This window comes from Monocercomonoides exilis, assembly GCF_001643675.1.
Source record: "Monocercomonoides exilis strain PA203 chromosome Unknown scaffold12-1864167, whole genome shotgun sequence".
Classification (NCBI taxonomy): Eukaryota; Preaxostyla; order Oxymonadida; family Polymastigidae; genus Monocercomonoides; species Monocercomonoides exilis.
This window is the reverse complement of record NW_027150557.1, coordinates 906726-924540: the sequence shown is the minus strand read 5'-3', so window position 1 is coordinate 924540 and position 17815 is coordinate 906726. Positions and strand designations below refer to the sequence as shown.

Sequence of the window (17815 nt, the reverse complement as noted above, 5' to 3'; positions counted from 1 at the left end):
ATTCAACTTTTACAACATTGCTTTTTCTGCTCTTCGGCTTTCACTGCTTCGTTTTCTTTCTTAACTCGTTCAATAAACTCATTCAATCCTTCTTCATTCATAACTTTTTGAATTTCGTCAGGAAGTTTGAATCTTCCCTTTCTTTGAATGGAGTCTGACAAAGGAACCATGTTAGCTTCTGTTGATTGAACGATCCTCAATATTGGTTTGACTTCTCTTTCGCTTTCGTCTTTTTGAGTGGGAGAATCTCCGGAACATTCCGTAGCTTGTTCTGAAAATGATGAAATAGAAGAGGAAGATGAAGAAGTGGATGATGAAGATGATGACGACGAAGATAAAGGTGATGCTAAAGGTTCTGAAAGAGCATTTTCTTTCACAGATGGTAAAGAAGATTCCTCAGAAGCTGAATATTGCTTGGAAAGATCAAACAAGTCCTGAAACGAAAACAATAAAGGATCAGAATATGGCTCTGAAAGAACTCCAAAGTCAACAATTTTAACTTTTTTCCAAGTTTTTGTTAGATAAACGTCCATGGTATATGTTTTGATGGGAAATTTGTTTTTCACCTGCTCCTGCCAAAATGTTGCGCAGACTGAAATAATTGTATTCTGTGTTTCAACTGGCTGAAGATGCGAATAGTAAAAGTCTGCATGTCTTTGAGATATTCCAACAAATTTTCCATTTATTATAAAGCAACGAAATTCGTGACTTTCATCTAATATAAAAAATTCTCGAAGAGAAATCACAGGTTCAGCAGGTGATTTAATATCTGAAGGTGGTTCGCAGTTGTCAAACATATGATGAAGGTTATAATCCGTCTCATCACTCGCCTTCAAAAGCAAAAGAACCTGGGCTGTTTGTTCGCAACGAAGTGTATGAAGAGGATTTGCCCAAATTGCATCTTTTGGAGTTGTCCAATTCAGTTTTGGAATTGCAGTTCCAAAAGTATTAAAAGCTTCTTGAATTGCTGTACATATTTCAGGAAAAGTATTTTTCCTTTTTGGTTTTGGGGGATCTGATGGATCAGGCTCAAAAGCTTTCCATTCAGGATCATTATGATCAAGAAAATCATGATCATCCTCAAAGTCATCAGCTCCTATTTCCGGCATCTCAACGCCTTCTGGTAATTTGATTCTAACAGTTTAAAAATTGTAAACATTTATGTTTTCTTTGTTGAAATAAAAAGCAAACCCATCTTCTTCAAGATATTCAAGAAATGAATCTGTTAAGTGGATTATTTTTGCTGGAAATGTATATTTTTCTAAATATTTATACCATTCATGATGTTGGCATGCAAGAAGATCTTCTTTTGTGCAAGGAAATAATAATTTCTCTTCGCTCATATTTTATTTTGGTAAGATCCGTTGGTTTTACAAATTATTAGTTATTAGTTGTTGCTTTATGAGCGTTACTGTCAAAGCAACTACTATAGGACGCGATGGAACCGATTTAATAGGTCCAACTCCATTTAGCAGACAAGGAAAAATACAGACAGCAACCTGGAGATCGGTTGTGAAAAAAGGTTAATATTTATTTGTTTAGAAAAATATATACCTTTTCTATTATTATTTCTTTCAGTGAAGGTGGATCAGCCTACAATATTGGAACAAGGAAATACTGATTTTCCTCAGTATCGTTCGTTGATGGGAAGAAAAGTTTGGAAATTAATATTCTGGCTTATCTTGTAGTTTTTTTCGTATTGAATCAGTTTCAAACGTCGACTTCGCAAGATGACGGAAGAGAAGGTGAAATTGCGTCAACTCCTCGAATATCATCAGGTTTATTTTTCTTTTTGTAATTATTTTTTGATTAATTTCTTTTCAGATTTCGACTTTCTTCCTGTTCCATCTTTGTCGAAAAGTGGGAAGGGTAAAGCAAATGATAAAACATCTCCGTTGAATTTAGCAAAATCTGTAGCTGACGTGATTGCAGCCTCTTCACAGCAAACATCAAGTATTGTTCTTTATTATTTTCAATTCTAAATAAATTTTTATTTTACAGAAAATCAAAAGCAAACAGCAAAGGCGAAAACTTGTGTGCCAATAATAATTGTTGCTGTTGTAATCATCTTTGTTTCTTGTTTTGTTGTTATTTCTTGTATTTAGCTGCCTTTCTTGCACCAAGTCGTGATCAGTTTGTGACTGTTGAAATGAAGGTGTCTTCTGAAATGCCATCGGTAGGACACTATCATCCGAGCTTTTCAACGCAAGACACAGAAAAGTTTGAAACAAGAATTTTTTACAAATTTATATGTTCAATAATTTGTATTTAACTGATTATTATAAACTGAAACAACTTTCTTTAATTTGCAAAATCGTGCGTTTTTCATGTTTTCAGAGGAATAGGTCATCCTTTAAAAGGAAAACCTCGCCCATCTCCCGCGTTCATGGCACCGTCTCGCGACAGTTACTCACCCAGCCGCACACAGACGCTTTTCACACTCACCCGGTCAAACACGCCAACACGAGCACATTCGCGTCAGAGGACACAGAGTTTGGGCGATTTAGGCAGGAACAACGAACCAGAGACGCGCGCTGAAATCGATGCCCGGAGGTCAACAACAGGCTCTCGGGGCATCCCTCTGCAGCTGCCGAAGGACGAGCAGCACAACGGCTCCTCCTCTCAGACAAATGGCATTGTCGCTCGCAACTTCAGGAACAGCATGTCAGCTGCTGTTGGGTCGTCGTGGAAGCAGAACGACGAAAACTCTCCGCCAGATGTGACTGGAGCACAGCACAGAGGCTCCTACGATGATGCGAGAAAGAAAGTTGGGAGCGCAGGAGGGATGAAGAGGAAAGGGACAGGGTGGGGAAAACTGAAAGCGGGTATGTCGCTGCGGATGAGCTCGACGATGCCTGCGCGCACCGGCGGAGGTCGGGCCGGGTTTGATCTGCAGGCGACGGAGACAGCGATCAGCCAGCACGCACAGCGCCTGAAGACTTCCAAAATGGATGCAGCACATGGAGGACCTCCGAGCGAATCAAGCGCATTCAAGTCGAAGATGCTGGCGAGGGTTCCGCTGGAGAAGAAGAGCGACTGTGAGAGCGATTTTTATGTCTCCCATGAGTCGATGCTGGAAGGGAACAGCCAGCATCCGCGCATGAGCTCAGTGTCGCTGCCTCTCTCCCGCTCTTCCCGCACATCCACAGCGTCTGAGCGGACACGGCCAGTGATTGTGGACAAGCTGTATGATGTCACCCGCTCCTTTGACACGATGGTGGCGCAGCGTGTGCCGTCTCCGGTGGATCTGCGCAAGTCGACGTCGAGAGAGAACGCATACGGCTCCTTCTGGAAGACAAGCAGCCTCGACCCTATCTACAACCCGAACGACACGAACCTCTCAAAGAGGCACAGGACTCCATCAACCACCCTCTCCCACTCCCTCACCACGCCTGCTCCCTCTCTCCGCATCCACCCACCGCTCGTCGCACACAACACAAAGACAGAAGCAGAGATCGACTACAACCGCGCGGAGGAGCCTATCCGCCCTCGTTCGCATCCGCAGATACCCTTCGGACAGCCCAAGACGCAGCCTTATCTTGTCACCAACCCTCCCCCAAGGCAGACGCTTCTTCCAACAGCCACTGTCGATGCAGAAGGCAACCCACTCCCAGCTGAGATGTACGACGTCAACATCAACCCCACCAGAATCCGGTTCCACAGCCAAGTGCCCTTCGGCCTGGCGCCTGCACGGCCAGAGCCACAAGCGCCGCTCACAGTCGATCTCGACTACAGCCCCGACGTCACAGCAGGCGCCTCTGCTCTTCCTGGCACCCGTTCTGTCGCACTTCGCTCTTCACTTCACGCAAACAGCGACAGCAGCAGCGATGGCATTCCACTTCGAGGAGAGACTTCTTCGCCTCCGCTGATGGGCTCCACGACTCATTCTCGTGTTGCCCCGTCGCTCATCCGGTCGTATGAGCGGAGCCGCGAGGCGCTGCAGTCGACAGACCGGCCGTTCAGCAGCGGCAGTGCGAGCGCAGCGCTTCCGCAGGCGCTTGTGGCGTCGACTTTGCTTGCGCCGTCGCAGGCAGACTTCACACTAGTGTCGTCGGGAGCGAGGCAGCATGTGTCGTCGATCGACTTCAGCTCGTACCCGACGAGGGCACAGGTGGATCCAGACAGGTATAAAGACAAGCCGCTGGACAAGTTCTACCACTCGGAGAATGCAGAGCAGTTTGTGTACCCGTCGACGTATGGCGCAGACTTCAAGAAGCTGCAGTCGCGGCAGAAGCCGATTGTGTCGCACACGCAGGACCGGCCGGAGCTGAACGACTTGTCGTACAACCCGCGCACGGATGTGGTGGAGCGGCATTCGTTCCACTCAGATTTCTCCACGGGGAAGAAAAGAATACAGGGAGGGTCGGACTCGATGTTCCAGCAGAGCTTGACGGCCGACATACCATTCTATGACACGACAGACAAGTGGACCAAGCCGGCCACGCCTGCTGTGTCTATCGCACCGGTCCCGTCATACGGACACTGATTATTTCTGATGATTGAGTCTTTTGGTGTTTTTTTTTTTAATGTTTTTTTAATGATAATTAAATATTATTAAACCGTTGTAGTTATTTTTCTTCTTTCAAACCATCTTTCTTTCTTTCTTTCTAAAATCGCAAGTAATTATCTCTTTTCTTTTCAACTTCCTTTTTTTTCATCTTCTTTATGTGTCGTTCATAAACTTTATCATTGTTTTTATTTTTTTCAATTCTATATGTTTTGATAATGTCTCCTTCACAATGTGATGAAATCCATCATTTCAAAGTCATGTTTCTATTTTATTTATAAAGTTATTCTTCTTTTTCTTTTTATCCTTAGCTGTCTTTCAACTGTTATTATGTATCCAAAATTGACTAAATATTGTTTTTTGTCGATTTCAGTTTTTAGAGAAAAAAAATATATTGATTGTCTTATTTTGGCTTCTGACATTATAACGAATATATTTTTTGTTATAAATATTTCCAGATAAAATATAAAATACAAAGCATGCAATTAAACAATATTATTTTTTTTTTCTCTGTCTTTTCTTTCCAATCACTTCAGTAAATTTCGTTCAACAAATCTTTGAGAATTACATATCAGTTCTTTCAGTTGCATAAAAACGACTTCTTTCGTTCAATGAATTGAAATGAATGTGATGTTGAAACAGTTTTCAATGTTCAACATTAAGCATGTTGTTTCTTTCTGATGTTGAAGGGAAAAGAATCAATACAAAAAGGCTTTGCGATGAATTGAGACAGAAATTGTAAAATTTTTAGTTGTTTCTTAAAAAAAAGAAGCAATTGAAATGAGATAAGAACGGTAGAATGAGTATAACAAACAATAAGAAGTATCTGATGTGAAGAGGATGAAATGTGAAATGAGGCTGAACATCGTTATGTACTTATCAAGTCTGCAAACATTCTTCCACTTTCAGGCAAGTATCTTCCATAAACTTTTGGTGGAAAAAAAAAAGAAGAAAATAAATAGTCAAATTTAAAAAGAAGGGTTTACAACAAATTTGGCAGATTCTCTTTGAAATGTGGAAATAAATAAATTGAGCAAACTTTTACCAACGTAACCTCTGTCTTATTTCTTTCTTCTTTGTGTTTCTAAAAAGAACATAAAGAAATGCAATGATAAAACCAATTAAAATTTATAAATAATCAATTCAAATTGTAAAATCAAAATAAAATTCGTAATAAAATTCATGCCTCCAATAATGAATTGAATGAAATGCCAATATGGACAATCATATCGTCAAGTTCTTTTTGATGCGATTTTCTTTCCTGTTTTGTGGTTGTGGTCGATTTTCAAAGTGGAAATAATAAATTTTAAAAAAAAGCATGACATATTATTGCATGCAGAAAAAAGCAAGTGTTAAATATTGAAATTTTTATTAATTGATATAAAAAAACACCTTTATTTCGTTTTCGAGTGAGTCTCTTAATTTTGCTAACTCATTTTTGTGTGCTGTTTCTTTCTCCTCCACTAATAAAACGATTTTAATATTGAAAAGAATTCTTCAAACATAACTCGCAATCAAGTAATGCACACATATTTCCTTGTTTCTGTCTTTAGCAGCTTTCATTTCAAAATATACTTCATTCACCAAATCCTCTAAATCTTTCGTAATTGACAATGGTGTAACTATTGTAGAATCTGCATCATCGCTTAAAAATGTTCTGAAATATATTCGTGTGTACATGTTTAATTTTGAGAAATGCACTATAACATTATAAATTTATGCAAACTGCAAATCCCCAATTTGTTGAAGCATTGAATCTTTAATTGCTGATTGATTCGAAATTCTCGAGAGCTGCATGTTATCAATATCTTGTAGTATTTTCTCTCCAACCTCGTCTATAGATTTTTCTGCGAAGCGGATTGATTCATCAGAAAATATATCAGATTTTGTTCGAATGTCATATTCTCTCAATTGTTGTCTAAAATCAGCATTCGAAGTGTACAACGTTTGTTGAACATCTTCTAAAGACTATAAAATAAGAAATATTAAAAACATTTTCATTTAAAATATCTCTTACAAACTTCAACAATCGAAGTGAGACGCTCCTGAAACCTTCGTTCAGTTTCCTATTATTCATTAAATGAAAATATTTAATTCTGTAATTATAGATGAATGTGTTACCTCTTTATCTCGTTGCATTTTAATCCTAAGATTTTTAAGTTTTGTCCCAAGTTCATCAAGTCGGCCTGAAAAAAGTGTTATTATTTTCAATAAATAAATGCTCAGACTTCCGTTCGTTCTTGTGTTTGTAAAAACAATTTTTTTAGAACTTTCAATAGGTTCTGTCTTTTCTTTTGCTGTTTTATATTCTTGAAGTGAAGGAAAGCTCATTTAAATTTTAAGTAAAACCATTTTATATTTTTCTTTTTTGAAAAGTGGAAAATCAAGATCATTCGATTATTAAAAATGCCCTGCAGACTTCACGTCCCTGGAAAAATTTTAGGATTCAGAAGGTTCTGTTTTTCTTTTGCTTGTTAGAGATTGTTACGCAATTTTACAATCTTTTTATTGATTTCTTAGAGGAAAACATACACAACATCCAAACATCTCTCTTCTCGAGGTTCAAGGATGCACATCAACTCATGGAGCTCGCTATTATCTTGGAAAGACAGTGTATTACATTTATAAAGTGAAAAAGGTTTGACTTCAAAATTTGGTTATCAAAAAAAGTAATTTACGTGTCTTTTTTTATTCACATGATATTTGTTCAGTGCAAATCAAACAAAAAGGGAATTAAAGTCATTAGAGGGAAAATAGTCAAAACTCACGGAAACAGTGGTGTTGTTCGTGCTCGCTTCACACATAACATTCCACCAAAAGCATTTGGCGCATCTGTGCGCGTCATGCTTTACCCTCAACATTAAAATCCATTTTGAAATTTTTTTCATAATTTGATTCAATTTTCACTTCTTCATAACAAACCAGGGAATATTAATTCGAAGAATCATCTCATATGCAATTCGTAATTTCTTATTGTTGCGTGTTTCTGATTCCGAACGAAGATAAACATTGCTCATCTCTCAATATACAACTAAGTGCATCAGCTTTCGTTAAATATCTGTGCATAACGAAAAAAAGAGAATATTTCGCATTGAGGAAATGATGTGTAAAACTGAATAAAACAAGATGTGTGAATTAATAAATTATAATAACAATAAAAAATTGATTTGTCATTCGCCTGCCATCATTTGCTCGTAATCTGTTAAATCGGATTCACGTTGTTTTGCATAAAGCATCACTTTATATTGTAAATCAGATTGTTGGAAAAAATCACAAATAAAGTGCAAGATATCAGCTTTTGTTGCAGGCTTCTTCACAACTAATTCCTGAAATAAGCATCTTATGAGATCAGATAATTCCGGATGACTCCTTAAGAGAATAAAATTAATAAATTTAATAAATCGATAAAATGATAATTCAATAAACCTCAAATAAATCTCCCTTTCTATCTTATAGTCAATTTTTTCTTCTGATAAAATATCCTGTTGCCCAGGTGACAAAGTCTTCTGGGATTGTGTCATCCTTAAAAATGTTTAATGGACACCCAATTTTTTTAACTTCAATAAACAACAAAATGTGTTAAAGTCAGTAATCAATATATTGAATTTATAAAATAATTTACATAAAAATTTCTTTATTGTTGATGTTTTGATCGAACAGCCCCCTATTACAACCTTTTTCAAAAATTAATTTATTGAAATGTCGTCTCGAGATCCGACAACAATAGAGGAAATGGAACAACGTGTAAAAGAGTTAACAGATTTAGTAGAACAGCTTGGCGATACAGGAAGATACGCTGAAGCTGATAGAGAGAATAAAAAATTGGAAGCTTTGAAGAAAAGGCTTTCAGAAAAGCGAAAAACTGCGCTTGAGGAAGAGCAGCGAGAGCACGAAGAAGAATTGCATCATGCATATGAAGAACAGGTTAAGTTATTTGCAGATCAGTGGGATGAAGAAATGAAAAATTTTGAAAATGATGCATCAAAACAAATTGAAGAACTCAAAGTCTGATATTATTTTAAAATAAACTCATTTTTATGATTTTTATAGAACACTCACCAACAACAAAATGAAGCACTTGAGCTTAGTTTCGCCTCTGCTGATCCTCCTCAATTGAAGCCTTCTCCCGAGCTGGTTTCACTTAGAGCCACAGAAAAGCAACTCGCCAAGTTGAAAAAGCATGCAATAATGAATTGAATTTTTATTTAATGTTAAAATGTTATTGTTTGATTTTTTATTTTTAAAGATTCCAAGAAGCTTTGAAGGCTCAAGCGGCTGCGGATGCACTTGTATGTCTTGCAATCCCTTTTTTCTCACGAAATCTTTTAATTTTTGTAACTTTTTTAGGAGGAACAAGAAAAGGTTCGCCTTGAAAAAGAAGAGGCAACAAGGAAAAATAGTTTAAAACAGCAGCTTAAAGCACAACAAAGTTCAGAGATGAGTAATTTATTAAAAAGAATAGATAGAGAAAGAAAGGAAAAATGCATACAAAGAGGGAATGATTCAGCAAGGTACACAATATTTTTCGATTGTTTTTTTTTTCAATTTTCTTGATAATATTTTCTGATAATTTTATTCTTTCAAATTTCAAATTATTTTTAACAATAAAATGAAGATTGGAGCAGCGATATAGAAATTTGCTTAGAGAATTGAGAGCCGAGCAAAAGGCACAGGCGAATGAATTTCAGCATGGTGAGACGATGAGAAAAAGCAAGGAGGCCGGAAAATTCATTTCATCTCCCTTCCGCCCTTCATCTTCAATGAATAAAACTGGTACAAGAACTGGTTCAATGTCTCCTGCTGTGTCTGGATCTCTGTCGTCCACAAGTCGCTCAACAGCGACTCCGCAGCGGTCGACTCCATCACGAACTATGAGAAGCACCCAATCTTTCCATTCTTCTTCTGCTGTTTCTCGTCGTTCTGCTGCATCGACTTATTAATAATTATTTATCTTAACATCTTTTGTGTTTGTCTCAGAAGTCTTTTATCTTTCTTGTTTTCTTTTTTTTGGTCATTCACAATGGGTTTGACTTTGCCTTGTCAAAAAAATCTTTTGTTGAAAATCAAAATGCAATTGAGCTTCGTTTCAGAAAACGAAGGAAATCTCAGAATAAAGACACCAAAAAAGTTGAATCACTAAAAGAATGTAATGTAAACAATTGCAAATTAGTAAAAAACAAAAAAAAAAAAACAAGGTGGTGCATTCAACTAAAATAAATGAAGGAGAGAAAATTGAAGGAATGTGAACAGAAACAAAAATTCTATAAATTTTAAGAACAAAAATTATAAACACTCTACGAATAAAAACAAAAACAGATCACCAGTTGACGTGTTTTGAAATGTCTGTATCAAATATTATAGCCATAGAAAGAGAAAACAAGCCGCATATTAAGCCAAAAGCAATAGTCACATAGGCCATCACACGGCCGGGAGTGATGTGAAATTTTCCTGTTTTCCCGCTATTTTTGGACTCCTCAAAAAGCTCTTCCAAACGCTTCTTGTTTTCCTCTCCCATTTCCGGGAAGCGAGGATCGGTGAAGCGGTGGCGCTTGATGTATCTTCGTGGGTTCTTCTTTAGCCTGAGATACAAAACTGGTGGAACGATAAAGGCGATTGCCACGCCTGCTGTCGATCCAACAATATCAAATACAAAGTTGACTTTATTAAGGAAGATTGAAAGGACCATCACAATAAGTACAAGTGTTGAGCCAACAGCACACGAGACAATAACAGATAGTGTTGTGCATAGAACTTTCTTTGAAGGAACAGGATCTGATGCCTCTGACATGTTTTCCATAGACACAGTTGAAGATATAAAAGAGCGGCGAAGTGGCAATGTTTCCGTACTATCTTCGGATTCTGGTGATTCCTCATCCATTCCCTCATTTTCTTTCAATGTTTGTGATTCTCCGCTATAATTTTTCACGTCTAATTTCACTTCTTGTCCCTTTACGTTCACTAATTCAGGGCGTGCGAAAGATTTGTTTGCTTCCTTTAAAGGCGTATAGCCTTTCCTCGAAAAATGATGTTTCATTCCCACAACTATATTGTAGATTGCAAGACGTGTTGGCAAAGAATTCATAGGGAAGCAAAAGAGAACAGTGATTAACGAGCAAATTCTTGCAACAACTGCACCAATATCTTTATCATCAAACATTTCAAGGATGTTTCCTGCATGAGGATCAGTATAAAATAGAGTTGTAAATGAAAAATAGCCAAACAATCCTGCAATCATATAAAATATCCCAACTGTTGATATTGAAAATACAGATACAATGTACATTGTTTTTCGGCTTCTTTTTTTAATTTCTCCTTGTATAATTGGAATGTTTTGTTGACAACCAAATGCAAATGTCAGTGTAGAAAATGTTTGTATCATTGCAGGAGTAGGACGCGCAAATAGTGGTGGATCTGGATGAAAATCTTTGTCAAATGGACTGAAGAATCGGAAAATAACAACAGCAACACATATTGCCATTGAAATTGTACCAAAAAAAGAAGTAAATCGAAGAGAATCCAATTTTCTCATCCATGAAAGTGGTTGCAACACAAAAAAAGCAACAAGTATGGCAATGAACCAATTTTGCACGCATGGGTGTTCGGATGGAATGCCCAATCCACGAAGCATTGATGTAAGAAAATCTGTTATCAAAATCATATATGCCCATAATGAACCGAATCCATAAATAGCATTACAAAATTCTATGACCACAACACCTATAACTCCAAATAAAGTTTCAGAAAGCTAATTTATGATTCTCCATGAAATTTAAAACAATTATAAATATTCAAACTTCTCCAAGGGAATATTGCTGAAGAGCATCTGCAACCTCAATCAAAAAATGAAATGAAAAAAAAGACATCAAAGCCATTACGATATGCATCACTATTGCAGGAAACACTCCAGCTTTTGCGTAAGCCAACGGAATTCCAAGCATTCCAGCTCCAAGAGTTGAATTCACCAAACTGATAACTGCTGAACCCAAAGATGCATTTGGCGTATATTTTTCTTTTGTTTTATCTTGCTTCTGTTTGTCTTTTTCACTCATTTGAAACAAGTTATTAATGAATAATTAGTTATGGTACACTTTTTGAGATTCATTAACATTTCATCTTTTTATAGATGTGAAATTTCAATAATTGTTTTTATAAATGAAGATGTAATAATTATTTTCAATTTCCAAAGCTAAAGCAAGCAAAAAAATATTTTTTCTATTAATGTTTTTGAAAAAAAAACCGATATTTTTCTTTAATGCGATTTATTGTTATGTGAATAATAAGATCAATTTTTAAATATTGGGCTTAATATGGTACTTCGGGCTTTTTCAAAAAAAAAATAATAATAATGAATTGTTGAAAGATTTTTGGTGATCAAAAAAAGTTTGAATAAAAATGATAAACTTTTTGAAATGCATGTGATAACGCAAAACATAACATTATGATATCATTGATGCATGTTTTCTTGTATGGTAACACAATTTATTTTGAAATCTGGGAAAATTAAACAAATTTATGAGTGTAACAATTTTGTGATGATTTGTGCAAGAAAAAGCTTGTTTTTCCGAATTTTCCCACACATCTCAAATTTCCTTTATTTTTATTTTTATCAGTGAATGTCAGCGATGGTCAATAACATTTTGTTTCAAAAAATTTTCTCAACTGACATTTCCAAAAAAAAAAAAAATACTGGTTAGAAGCTTGATTGACATAATTATAAATTTGATCCTGTCTTTTCCGGATTCGATAACAATTTGTTTTGCATAACTTTTTGTGACATTATAAAATTGTGATAAAATGCGATATCGCTTTGTACAGAACAAAATGAAAATTAATTAATTCATTTCTTTATTTTGGATTAATTGTTAATTTTTCGGAAATTCTTAATGAATATTAATTTTTGGAGAATTAAATATTTTAATATCATAATGAAATATTATTTTAATTTTTTTAAACATGTCCCTGAAAAATCTAAATAGAGAATATTTTTTTTTCTAAATGTTCCGTTTTTATATAAACAATCACACATTAAGAAATAAATTCTTATTATTTTTATTTAACACAGTTATTATATTCTATTGATTATGAATGAATAATAACAAAAAAAATATAGTACATAGAAAAATGTGACTATTAATGAATGCATTTGTATTGGATGTGATTATATCCTGTTTTGAATGAGAATGGAATATCAAATTGTGAAGCAGGATCGGAGAATGCAGAATTATTATGAAAAATTACAGATCTTGCAGATAATGTTTTTTTTTCAATAATATTTATTTTCCATTTCATGTATTATTCATTTTCGAAAAAACAATGACAGATAATATTTTTTATTTGTCTGTATTTCTTTTTAACAAAAAAAGGAATAAAAATCACACTTTATCACTGTTCGCATCGGAACACTTCTCTAAAAGAAATTTTGTGTGTGAATAAATAGAATTTTGTCACATTTAAAAAGAAAAATTTGTGATTTTTTATTGCAAGAAACGATTTTTTTGAAAGAATATACACCAAAAATTATTCAAAATCGAAAAACTTTCAACCAAAGTCGAAAAACTTTCAAACGAAATCGAAAATTATTATTCAAAGTTGGAAAACTTTCATTCAAAGTCGAAAGTTTTCATTCGAAGTCGAAAAAGTTTCATTCAAAGTCGAAAATTATTATTCAAAGTCGAAAAAGTTGCAAACGAAATCGAAAAACTTTCAATCGAAATCGAAAAACTTTCAAACAAAGTCGGAAAACTTTCAAGCAAAGTCGAAAGCTCGAAAAACTTCAAATTTTTAAAAAGTTACAAAAATTAATAATAGTCTAAAAAACATTGTTATAGTTAAAATAACAATAATATTTGTTATTTTAGTGACTTTTTATCTTTTTTCAGGTGTTTTTCTTTGCTTTCTTTTGACCAATTACGAATTTAAAATTATGAGAGAAATTCTGACATATTTTTATCTCATTTCAGTTGAAAGCACTCTTCTTCACAGAAAATTTACTTTAGAAAATTTTTATTTTTTTCCTATTTAATGCAGAATAAAGAACACATTATTGACTCTTTTATTTAATGTTTTTTCATCACAAACGACTCATTTCTTATTGAAGGAAACAAATGTTCTAAGATGTGTTTTGAGTTGATTTTTGAATTAATTTTGGTTTGAAATCTTCATATTTTGCAGAAATCGACAACAAAAACATAGTTGATAATATTTCCAAAAACAAAAGAATATTTTCATCTTTTGTGGAACACTTTTCATTTAACGTTTATTTTTTTTGTGAAATTTTCGACTTTGTTTGAAAGTTTTTCGATTTCGATTGAAAGTTTTTCGATTTCGTTTGCAACTTTTTCGACTTCGAATGATAACTTTCGACTTTGAATGAAAGTTTTCCAACTTTGAATAATAATTTTCGATTTCGTTTGAAAGTTTTTCGACTTTGGTTGAAAGTTTTTCGATTTTGATTGAAAGTTTTTCGACTTAGAATTATTTTTGGTGTAGTGTTTCAAATCAAAGGGAAAAATGTTACAATAACATGGAATGAGAAATAATTTTTCACAACCTCATTTTTTATTACAAAAATTATTATTGTTAAATCGTTATAAATTCATTTTCAAATTGAATGAGTTTCCGATTTTTTGAGAAAAAACTTTTATTGTTATCAATGAAATTATATAATTTTAAAAGCAGCGGGCTATTCAACAAAACCACCTCACGAAAAAGTTCATGAACTTCATCATCTTTTAAGGAACAAAAGATTTTTTTAATATTTTGTTGGAAAAAAATGAAGTTCTGAGATGTTTTGTCATGTATTTCACTTTGATTTAATAATGTGTACAATAATATTCAAAGTTAAAAGTGTAAAGATTTGCATCATTTACTTACAATAAGGGATGAATGCGTTTCCTTTTTTCGGGATTGCACAAATAAAATAAAAGAAAAAATTCAAAAATCATGATTAATAGATGATGAACGATTGATTTCGAAAAAAGGAAGAATAATATCACAAAAGAACAAAATTTAAATCAAACATCCTCAAATAATTTCTTTTAACAAAATCAATAAATTTCTCAAAAAATCGTTTCAAAGGGACAATAAAAAAATAATATTTAATTGAATGAAAAATAAAATAAAAAATAAACAAAACTATCACATCAAAATTTTCATCTCTTTTGGAAAGAATAATTTTTTATTAAGATCTTCTCATCAGAAAAAAAACATATGCATATATAAAATAACAAATAAATAACAAAAAATAAAAAAATAACTCTTTTAAAAGCTCTCCAACAATTGAGTTTGCTTCATCATTCAATTAATGTGATGATATAGTAAGAATTACTCTCTTATGACACATTCTTGAATATTCTTTTCTTATTTTCATATAATTTCAAAAATTAAATAACAATTTTTTTTACTGTTCCCTTTCATTCATTGCTGCGAATATGCTTCGCTTATTTTTTTTCACTGTGCATATCGCAATTATTTCCACAACCATCACAACCGCAACAACAAATACAATTACGGATACAATGATTATTACCAACTGTGCTGTTGTTAATTTCTTTGGAACATCAACATTATCAACAGTGTCATTTCGTTTGGGATCTTTTTTATTTTGCTTTTTCAAAATCATATTATCTGTATATTTCTTTTCCTTTTTTTCCAATCCGCTCAGAAATGATAACCTGCAAATAACTGATGCGTATTCATCATCAATTATCGAATTGGGAATTTTGACATTCGTTTCTGTTTCGTTCACAAATTCAGAAATTGAACATTCTGTCCATCTTGTCTCTTCACAGGCTCTTTCCTTCAACACCTCAAAAGCAAGACCACAAGGAAAAAGGTTAGATCCACTAACAGTTGCGTAATTGTTTTGCCATCGTTTTCTTTCGCTTTAAAGATCTTCATTCCTTTTTTATCTTCCTTGTTCAAAGTAACATTCTTCAAAACAGGTACAAAGAATGTGGATTCCAAATTTTCCATAACTCCTTTTGGTTTAATCTGGGCAAGCATTCCAAACGGCTTCCCATTTAATCCATCGCTCTCTGGTGCCAAAGAGCTAATAAAAATATTAGCTGTATCGAAAAATCCATAATGGCGGATATTGTGGCGCATTGAAGGGAATTTCTTCCAATTCTCGCTTATGGGATGATTATTCACAAAACTTCAGTTGTTCAATTTCAATTCTGATGAGTCTGTGAAAATTGCACCATCGCTGATGTTCACAAATGAGCTATCGCTTATGTCTGAACTCCATAAATCACTCATATATATTAATCCGGATTCCCATGAACACAATGGATCGTTTTCATCATTAAACTCTTTTTTATTTTGATAATTTGCATTTTCTTTTCTGAATTGATATGAATTCGTTTTCCTTTCGCAATAGTCATCATAATTTCCTACTGTTTTGTTTCCATTTCTACCATAAACAGCCACTTGTGATAAATCCAAAAACAAACCATCAGCCACAATTAGCTTATATGGCAGTGAGTTTCCTTCACCACCAAGCACATTTTCCCCTTTGAGCCCAGTAAACCAGGGTCTGAACACAACATCGCTGAAAGACAAGCCACGCTTCCCTTGTATCAAATCCAGTGCATCTCCTTCGACAGCATCAGGATATTCAATGATTATGTGCTGAAATTCAAGAACTTGAACCACTGACTCAAACACTGCTTTTGAATTGCCTTTTTTTTATTTTCGATCCAACATGAATAGTCCCTCGTTCTGTTTCAATTTCAGAAAGAGATGACCCAAACGAAGATATAATTGGTGACGCATCAGATTCTGATAAAAAAGCAACAGCTTGCTTGAAGTTAAATGTCTCATTCACAAAATAAGTTCCAATGACAATTATCTTCAAATTCCTTGTAAAATGCTATGACTGATGGCAGTGTTAATCGAATCGCATGGCTCTTTCCTCTCTCCACATGTTTTTTCTTTGGTTGATTTTTCTTCACGTATGAAAATGTTGCGTGACCGATATGTAGGTCTAATCGTTTCATCACATAAAAATCAATAATAACGCACTTTTCCCTTTCTTCTAAAAGCATGAAAAATGGCTTTCTATAAATCCCTTCCATATCAAATTCAAACTGATCAATGCTAATCTGCTCTCTTCCAATTGGCAAAGATAAAAAAACATATTTTCCTTTATCGGCATAACAACTTGAAAATGTTATGTCCTTCAATTCAAATTGAAAATGATCCTTTGCTTCGTCAGTGACTCTCAAGAATAGCGCTCCACCTATTGATTCTTTATTGTGCAGCCTATTCATCATTGCAGAAATAGAGCTATTGTTCACACTTTCACTTTTGCATGAACAATTTGTGAAAGTTGTCCTAGAAAAAATCAGATAACCATCATCATCACTTTTCTCCAAATGCATGGCTCCTCCATATTCGTGTCCTGAGGATAAACAATTATTAAAATATGAACCGTCGATTTCCAGAATGTTCACTCCAAAAATCGTTACAACTGATTGTGTTGTGCAATTAGTTGTAATTGTATCTAAATAAAAAGAATCCAAGTGCATGTATGTTTCAGATTCCGCTAATATCAATGCAAAGAATGAATTAAAATGCGAAATCCTAACATCCATCAATTCAAGTTTTCCAGTTTTGCATTTCATCAAAATACAGTTCAAAGATTTATCACAATCTGTAGAAGAAATGCTTGCGAATTCAAAAAAGAAATCAGAATCTTCTCCAACGATCAATCCATTATCTTGTCCACTTTTTCGCGTTGTATTCACACTTATATTGACATAAGTTAACCAAAAAGAACCATTTTTTATCACATTAAATAATCCCTTTTCACTCTGCGACTTTTCCTCATCGAGAGCAGTGGTAATGCAAACGATATTATCGCTTTGACCTTCAATTGCAACACGACATTCTTCAATTAAAATTGACTCAGAATCAAATTCATTGCAACATTCAGCCGAATATATTTTAATCTTACTCACAGAATAACCATTTTCAACGATTTTTTTTATTGTTTTGCACGGTGTACTTTTCAGTTTACCGCATTTATCATTATCAATACCATTTGCTCCATCTAAATACATTTCAATTGAGCCATAACGTGAAGATTTATTGATTAGAGCAAAATGAAAATCTCTATCAGTTTTCATTTCTTTATTTTCCTTTTCAAAAAATGGCTCATCTAATAATGAATCATTATTTGCAATTTCCACGAAATCAACAGTTTTCATCTCAGCCATATCAAAGCCTTCATCTGATTGATCCATTGATTTTTCTGTTGTTTCAAATTGTTAATTAACACCATGACAATCAAACATTTTGCATGAA

At 34.2% G+C, this 17815-nt stretch overlaps 7 protein-coding genes across 7 annotated transcripts; 3 read left to right on the top strand and 4 right to left on the bottom strand.

The window, feature by feature from the left end:
- Positions 1–2: 2 nt before the first annotated feature.
- On the bottom strand, positions 3–1109 carry MONOS_6783 (putative D123-domain-containing protein; the record flags this gene model as incomplete). Its single annotated transcript, XM_067877044.1, has 1 exon — positions 3–1109. The coding sequence occupies one exon, from the start codon at positions 1107–1109 to the stop codon at positions 3–5; it is 1107 nt and encodes a 368-aa protein (XP_067731216.1).
- A 247-nt stretch (positions 1110–1356) lies between these two features.
- MONOS_6784 (uncharacterized protein) lies at positions 1357–5000 on the top strand. The gene is made up of 7 exons (XM_067877045.1): positions 1357–1522; positions 1579–1655; positions 1709–1778; positions 1825–1953; positions 2002–2034; positions 2106–2220; positions 2338–5000. Exons 1-7 carry the CDS (start codon positions 1402–1404, stop codon positions 4484–4486), a joined length of 2694 nt encoding a protein of 897 aa, XP_067731215.1. The 5' UTR covers positions 1357–1401; the 3' UTR covers positions 4487–5000.
- A 155-nt stretch (positions 5001–5155) lies between these two features.
- On the bottom strand, positions 5156–6646 carry MONOS_6785 (uncharacterized protein; the record flags this gene model as incomplete). The annotated part of the gene is made up of 8 exons (XM_067877046.1): positions 5156–5434; positions 5547–5591; positions 5694–5768; positions 5900–5970; positions 6037–6164; positions 6234–6475; positions 6529–6573; positions 6629–6646. 8 exons carry the CDS (start codon positions 6644–6646, stop codon positions 5387–5389), a joined length of 672 nt encoding a protein of 223 aa, XP_067731214.1. The 3' UTR covers positions 5156–5386.
- A 242-nt stretch (positions 6647–6888) lies between these two features.
- Positions 6889–7527, top strand: MONOS_16799 (putative 60S ribosomal protein L35Ae). Its single transcript, XM_067869671.1, has 3 exons — positions 6889–6960; positions 7028–7145; positions 7219–7527. The coding sequence occupies exons 1-3, from the start codon at positions 6914–6916 to the stop codon at positions 7369–7371; spliced, it is 318 nt and encodes a 105-aa protein (XP_067731213.1). The 5' UTR covers positions 6889–6913; the 3' UTR covers positions 7372–7527.
- A 12-nt stretch (positions 7528–7539) lies between these two features.
- Positions 7540–8028, bottom strand: MONOS_6786 (uncharacterized protein; the record flags this gene model as incomplete). The annotated part of the gene is made up of 2 exons (XM_067877047.1): positions 7540–7876; positions 7934–8028. 2 exons carry the CDS (start codon positions 8026–8028, stop codon positions 7678–7680), a joined length of 294 nt encoding a protein of 97 aa, XP_067731212.1. The 3' UTR covers positions 7540–7677.
- Positions 8029–8176: 148 nt separating this feature from the next.
- Positions 8177–9698, top strand: MONOS_6787 (uncharacterized protein). Its single transcript, XM_067877048.1, has 5 exons — positions 8177–8512; positions 8558–8685; positions 8754–8796; positions 8858–9018; positions 9123–9698. The coding sequence occupies exons 1-5, from the start codon at positions 8207–8209 to the stop codon at positions 9445–9447; spliced, it is 963 nt and encodes a 320-aa protein (XP_067731211.1). The 5' UTR covers positions 8177–8206; the 3' UTR covers positions 9448–9698.
- MONOS_6788 (putative Vacuolar amino acid transporter 6) lies at positions 9637–11580 on the bottom strand. The gene is made up of 2 exons (XM_067877049.1): positions 11302–11580; positions 9637–11252 (listed from the first exon to the last, which is right to left on the bottom strand). Exons 1-2 carry the CDS (start codon positions 11554–11556, stop codon positions 9825–9827), a joined length of 1683 nt encoding a protein of 560 aa, XP_067731210.1. The 5' UTR covers positions 11557–11580; the 3' UTR covers positions 9637–9824.
- Between the last annotated feature and the right edge of the window lie 6235 nt (positions 11581–17815).

What these genes read in the sequence shown, in the direction of transcription:
- MONOS_6788 (XM_067877049.1), bottom strand. Translation starts at nt 11,556, where the DNA reads ATGAGTGAAAAAGACAAACAGAAGCAAGATAAAACAAAAGAAAAATAT. An exon ending in AGCAATATTCCCTTGGAGAA is followed by an intron (nt 11,253 to 11,301) that starts GTTTGAATATTT and finishes ATCATAAATTAG; the next exon opens with CTTTCTGAAACTTTATTTGG.
- MONOS_6787 (XM_067877048.1), top strand. Translation starts at nt 8,207, where the DNA reads ATGTCGTCTCGAGATCCGACAACAATAGAGGAAATGGAACAACGTGTA. An exon ending in CAACTCGCCAAGTTGAAAAA is followed by an intron (nt 8,686 to 8,753) that starts GCATGCAATAAT and finishes TTATTTTTAAAG; the next exon opens with ATTCCAAGAAGCTTTGAAGG. An exon ending in AGAGGGAATGATTCAGCAAG is followed by an intron (nt 9,019 to 9,122) that starts GTACACAATATT and finishes AATAAAATGAAG; the next exon opens with ATTGGAGCAGCGATATAGAA.
- MONOS_16799 (XM_067869671.1), top strand. Translation starts at nt 6,914, where the DNA reads ATGCCCTGCAGACTTCACGTCCCTGGAAAAATTTTAGGATTCAGAAG. An exon ending in AAAATTTTAGGATTCAGAAG is followed by an intron (nt 6,961 to 7,027) that starts GTTCTGTTTTTC and finishes TTGATTTCTTAG; the next exon opens with AGGAAAACATACACAACATC. An exon ending in ACATTTATAAAGTGAAAAAG is followed by an intron (nt 7,146 to 7,218) that starts GTTTGACTTCAA and finishes ATATTTGTTCAG; the next exon opens with TGCAAATCAAACAAAAAGGG.
- MONOS_6784 (XM_067877045.1), top strand. Translation starts at nt 1,402, where the DNA reads ATGAGCGTTACTGTCAAAGCAACTACTATAGGACGCGATGGAACCGAT. An exon ending in GAGATCGGTTGTGAAAAAAG is followed by an intron (nt 1,523 to 1,578) that starts GTTAATATTTAT and finishes TATTTCTTTCAG; the next exon opens with TGAAGGTGGATCAGCCTACA. An exon ending in GTTCGTTGATGGGAAGAAAA is followed by an intron (nt 1,656 to 1,708) that starts GTTTGGAAATTA and finishes GTATTGAATCAG; the next exon opens with TTTCAAACGTCGACTTCGCA.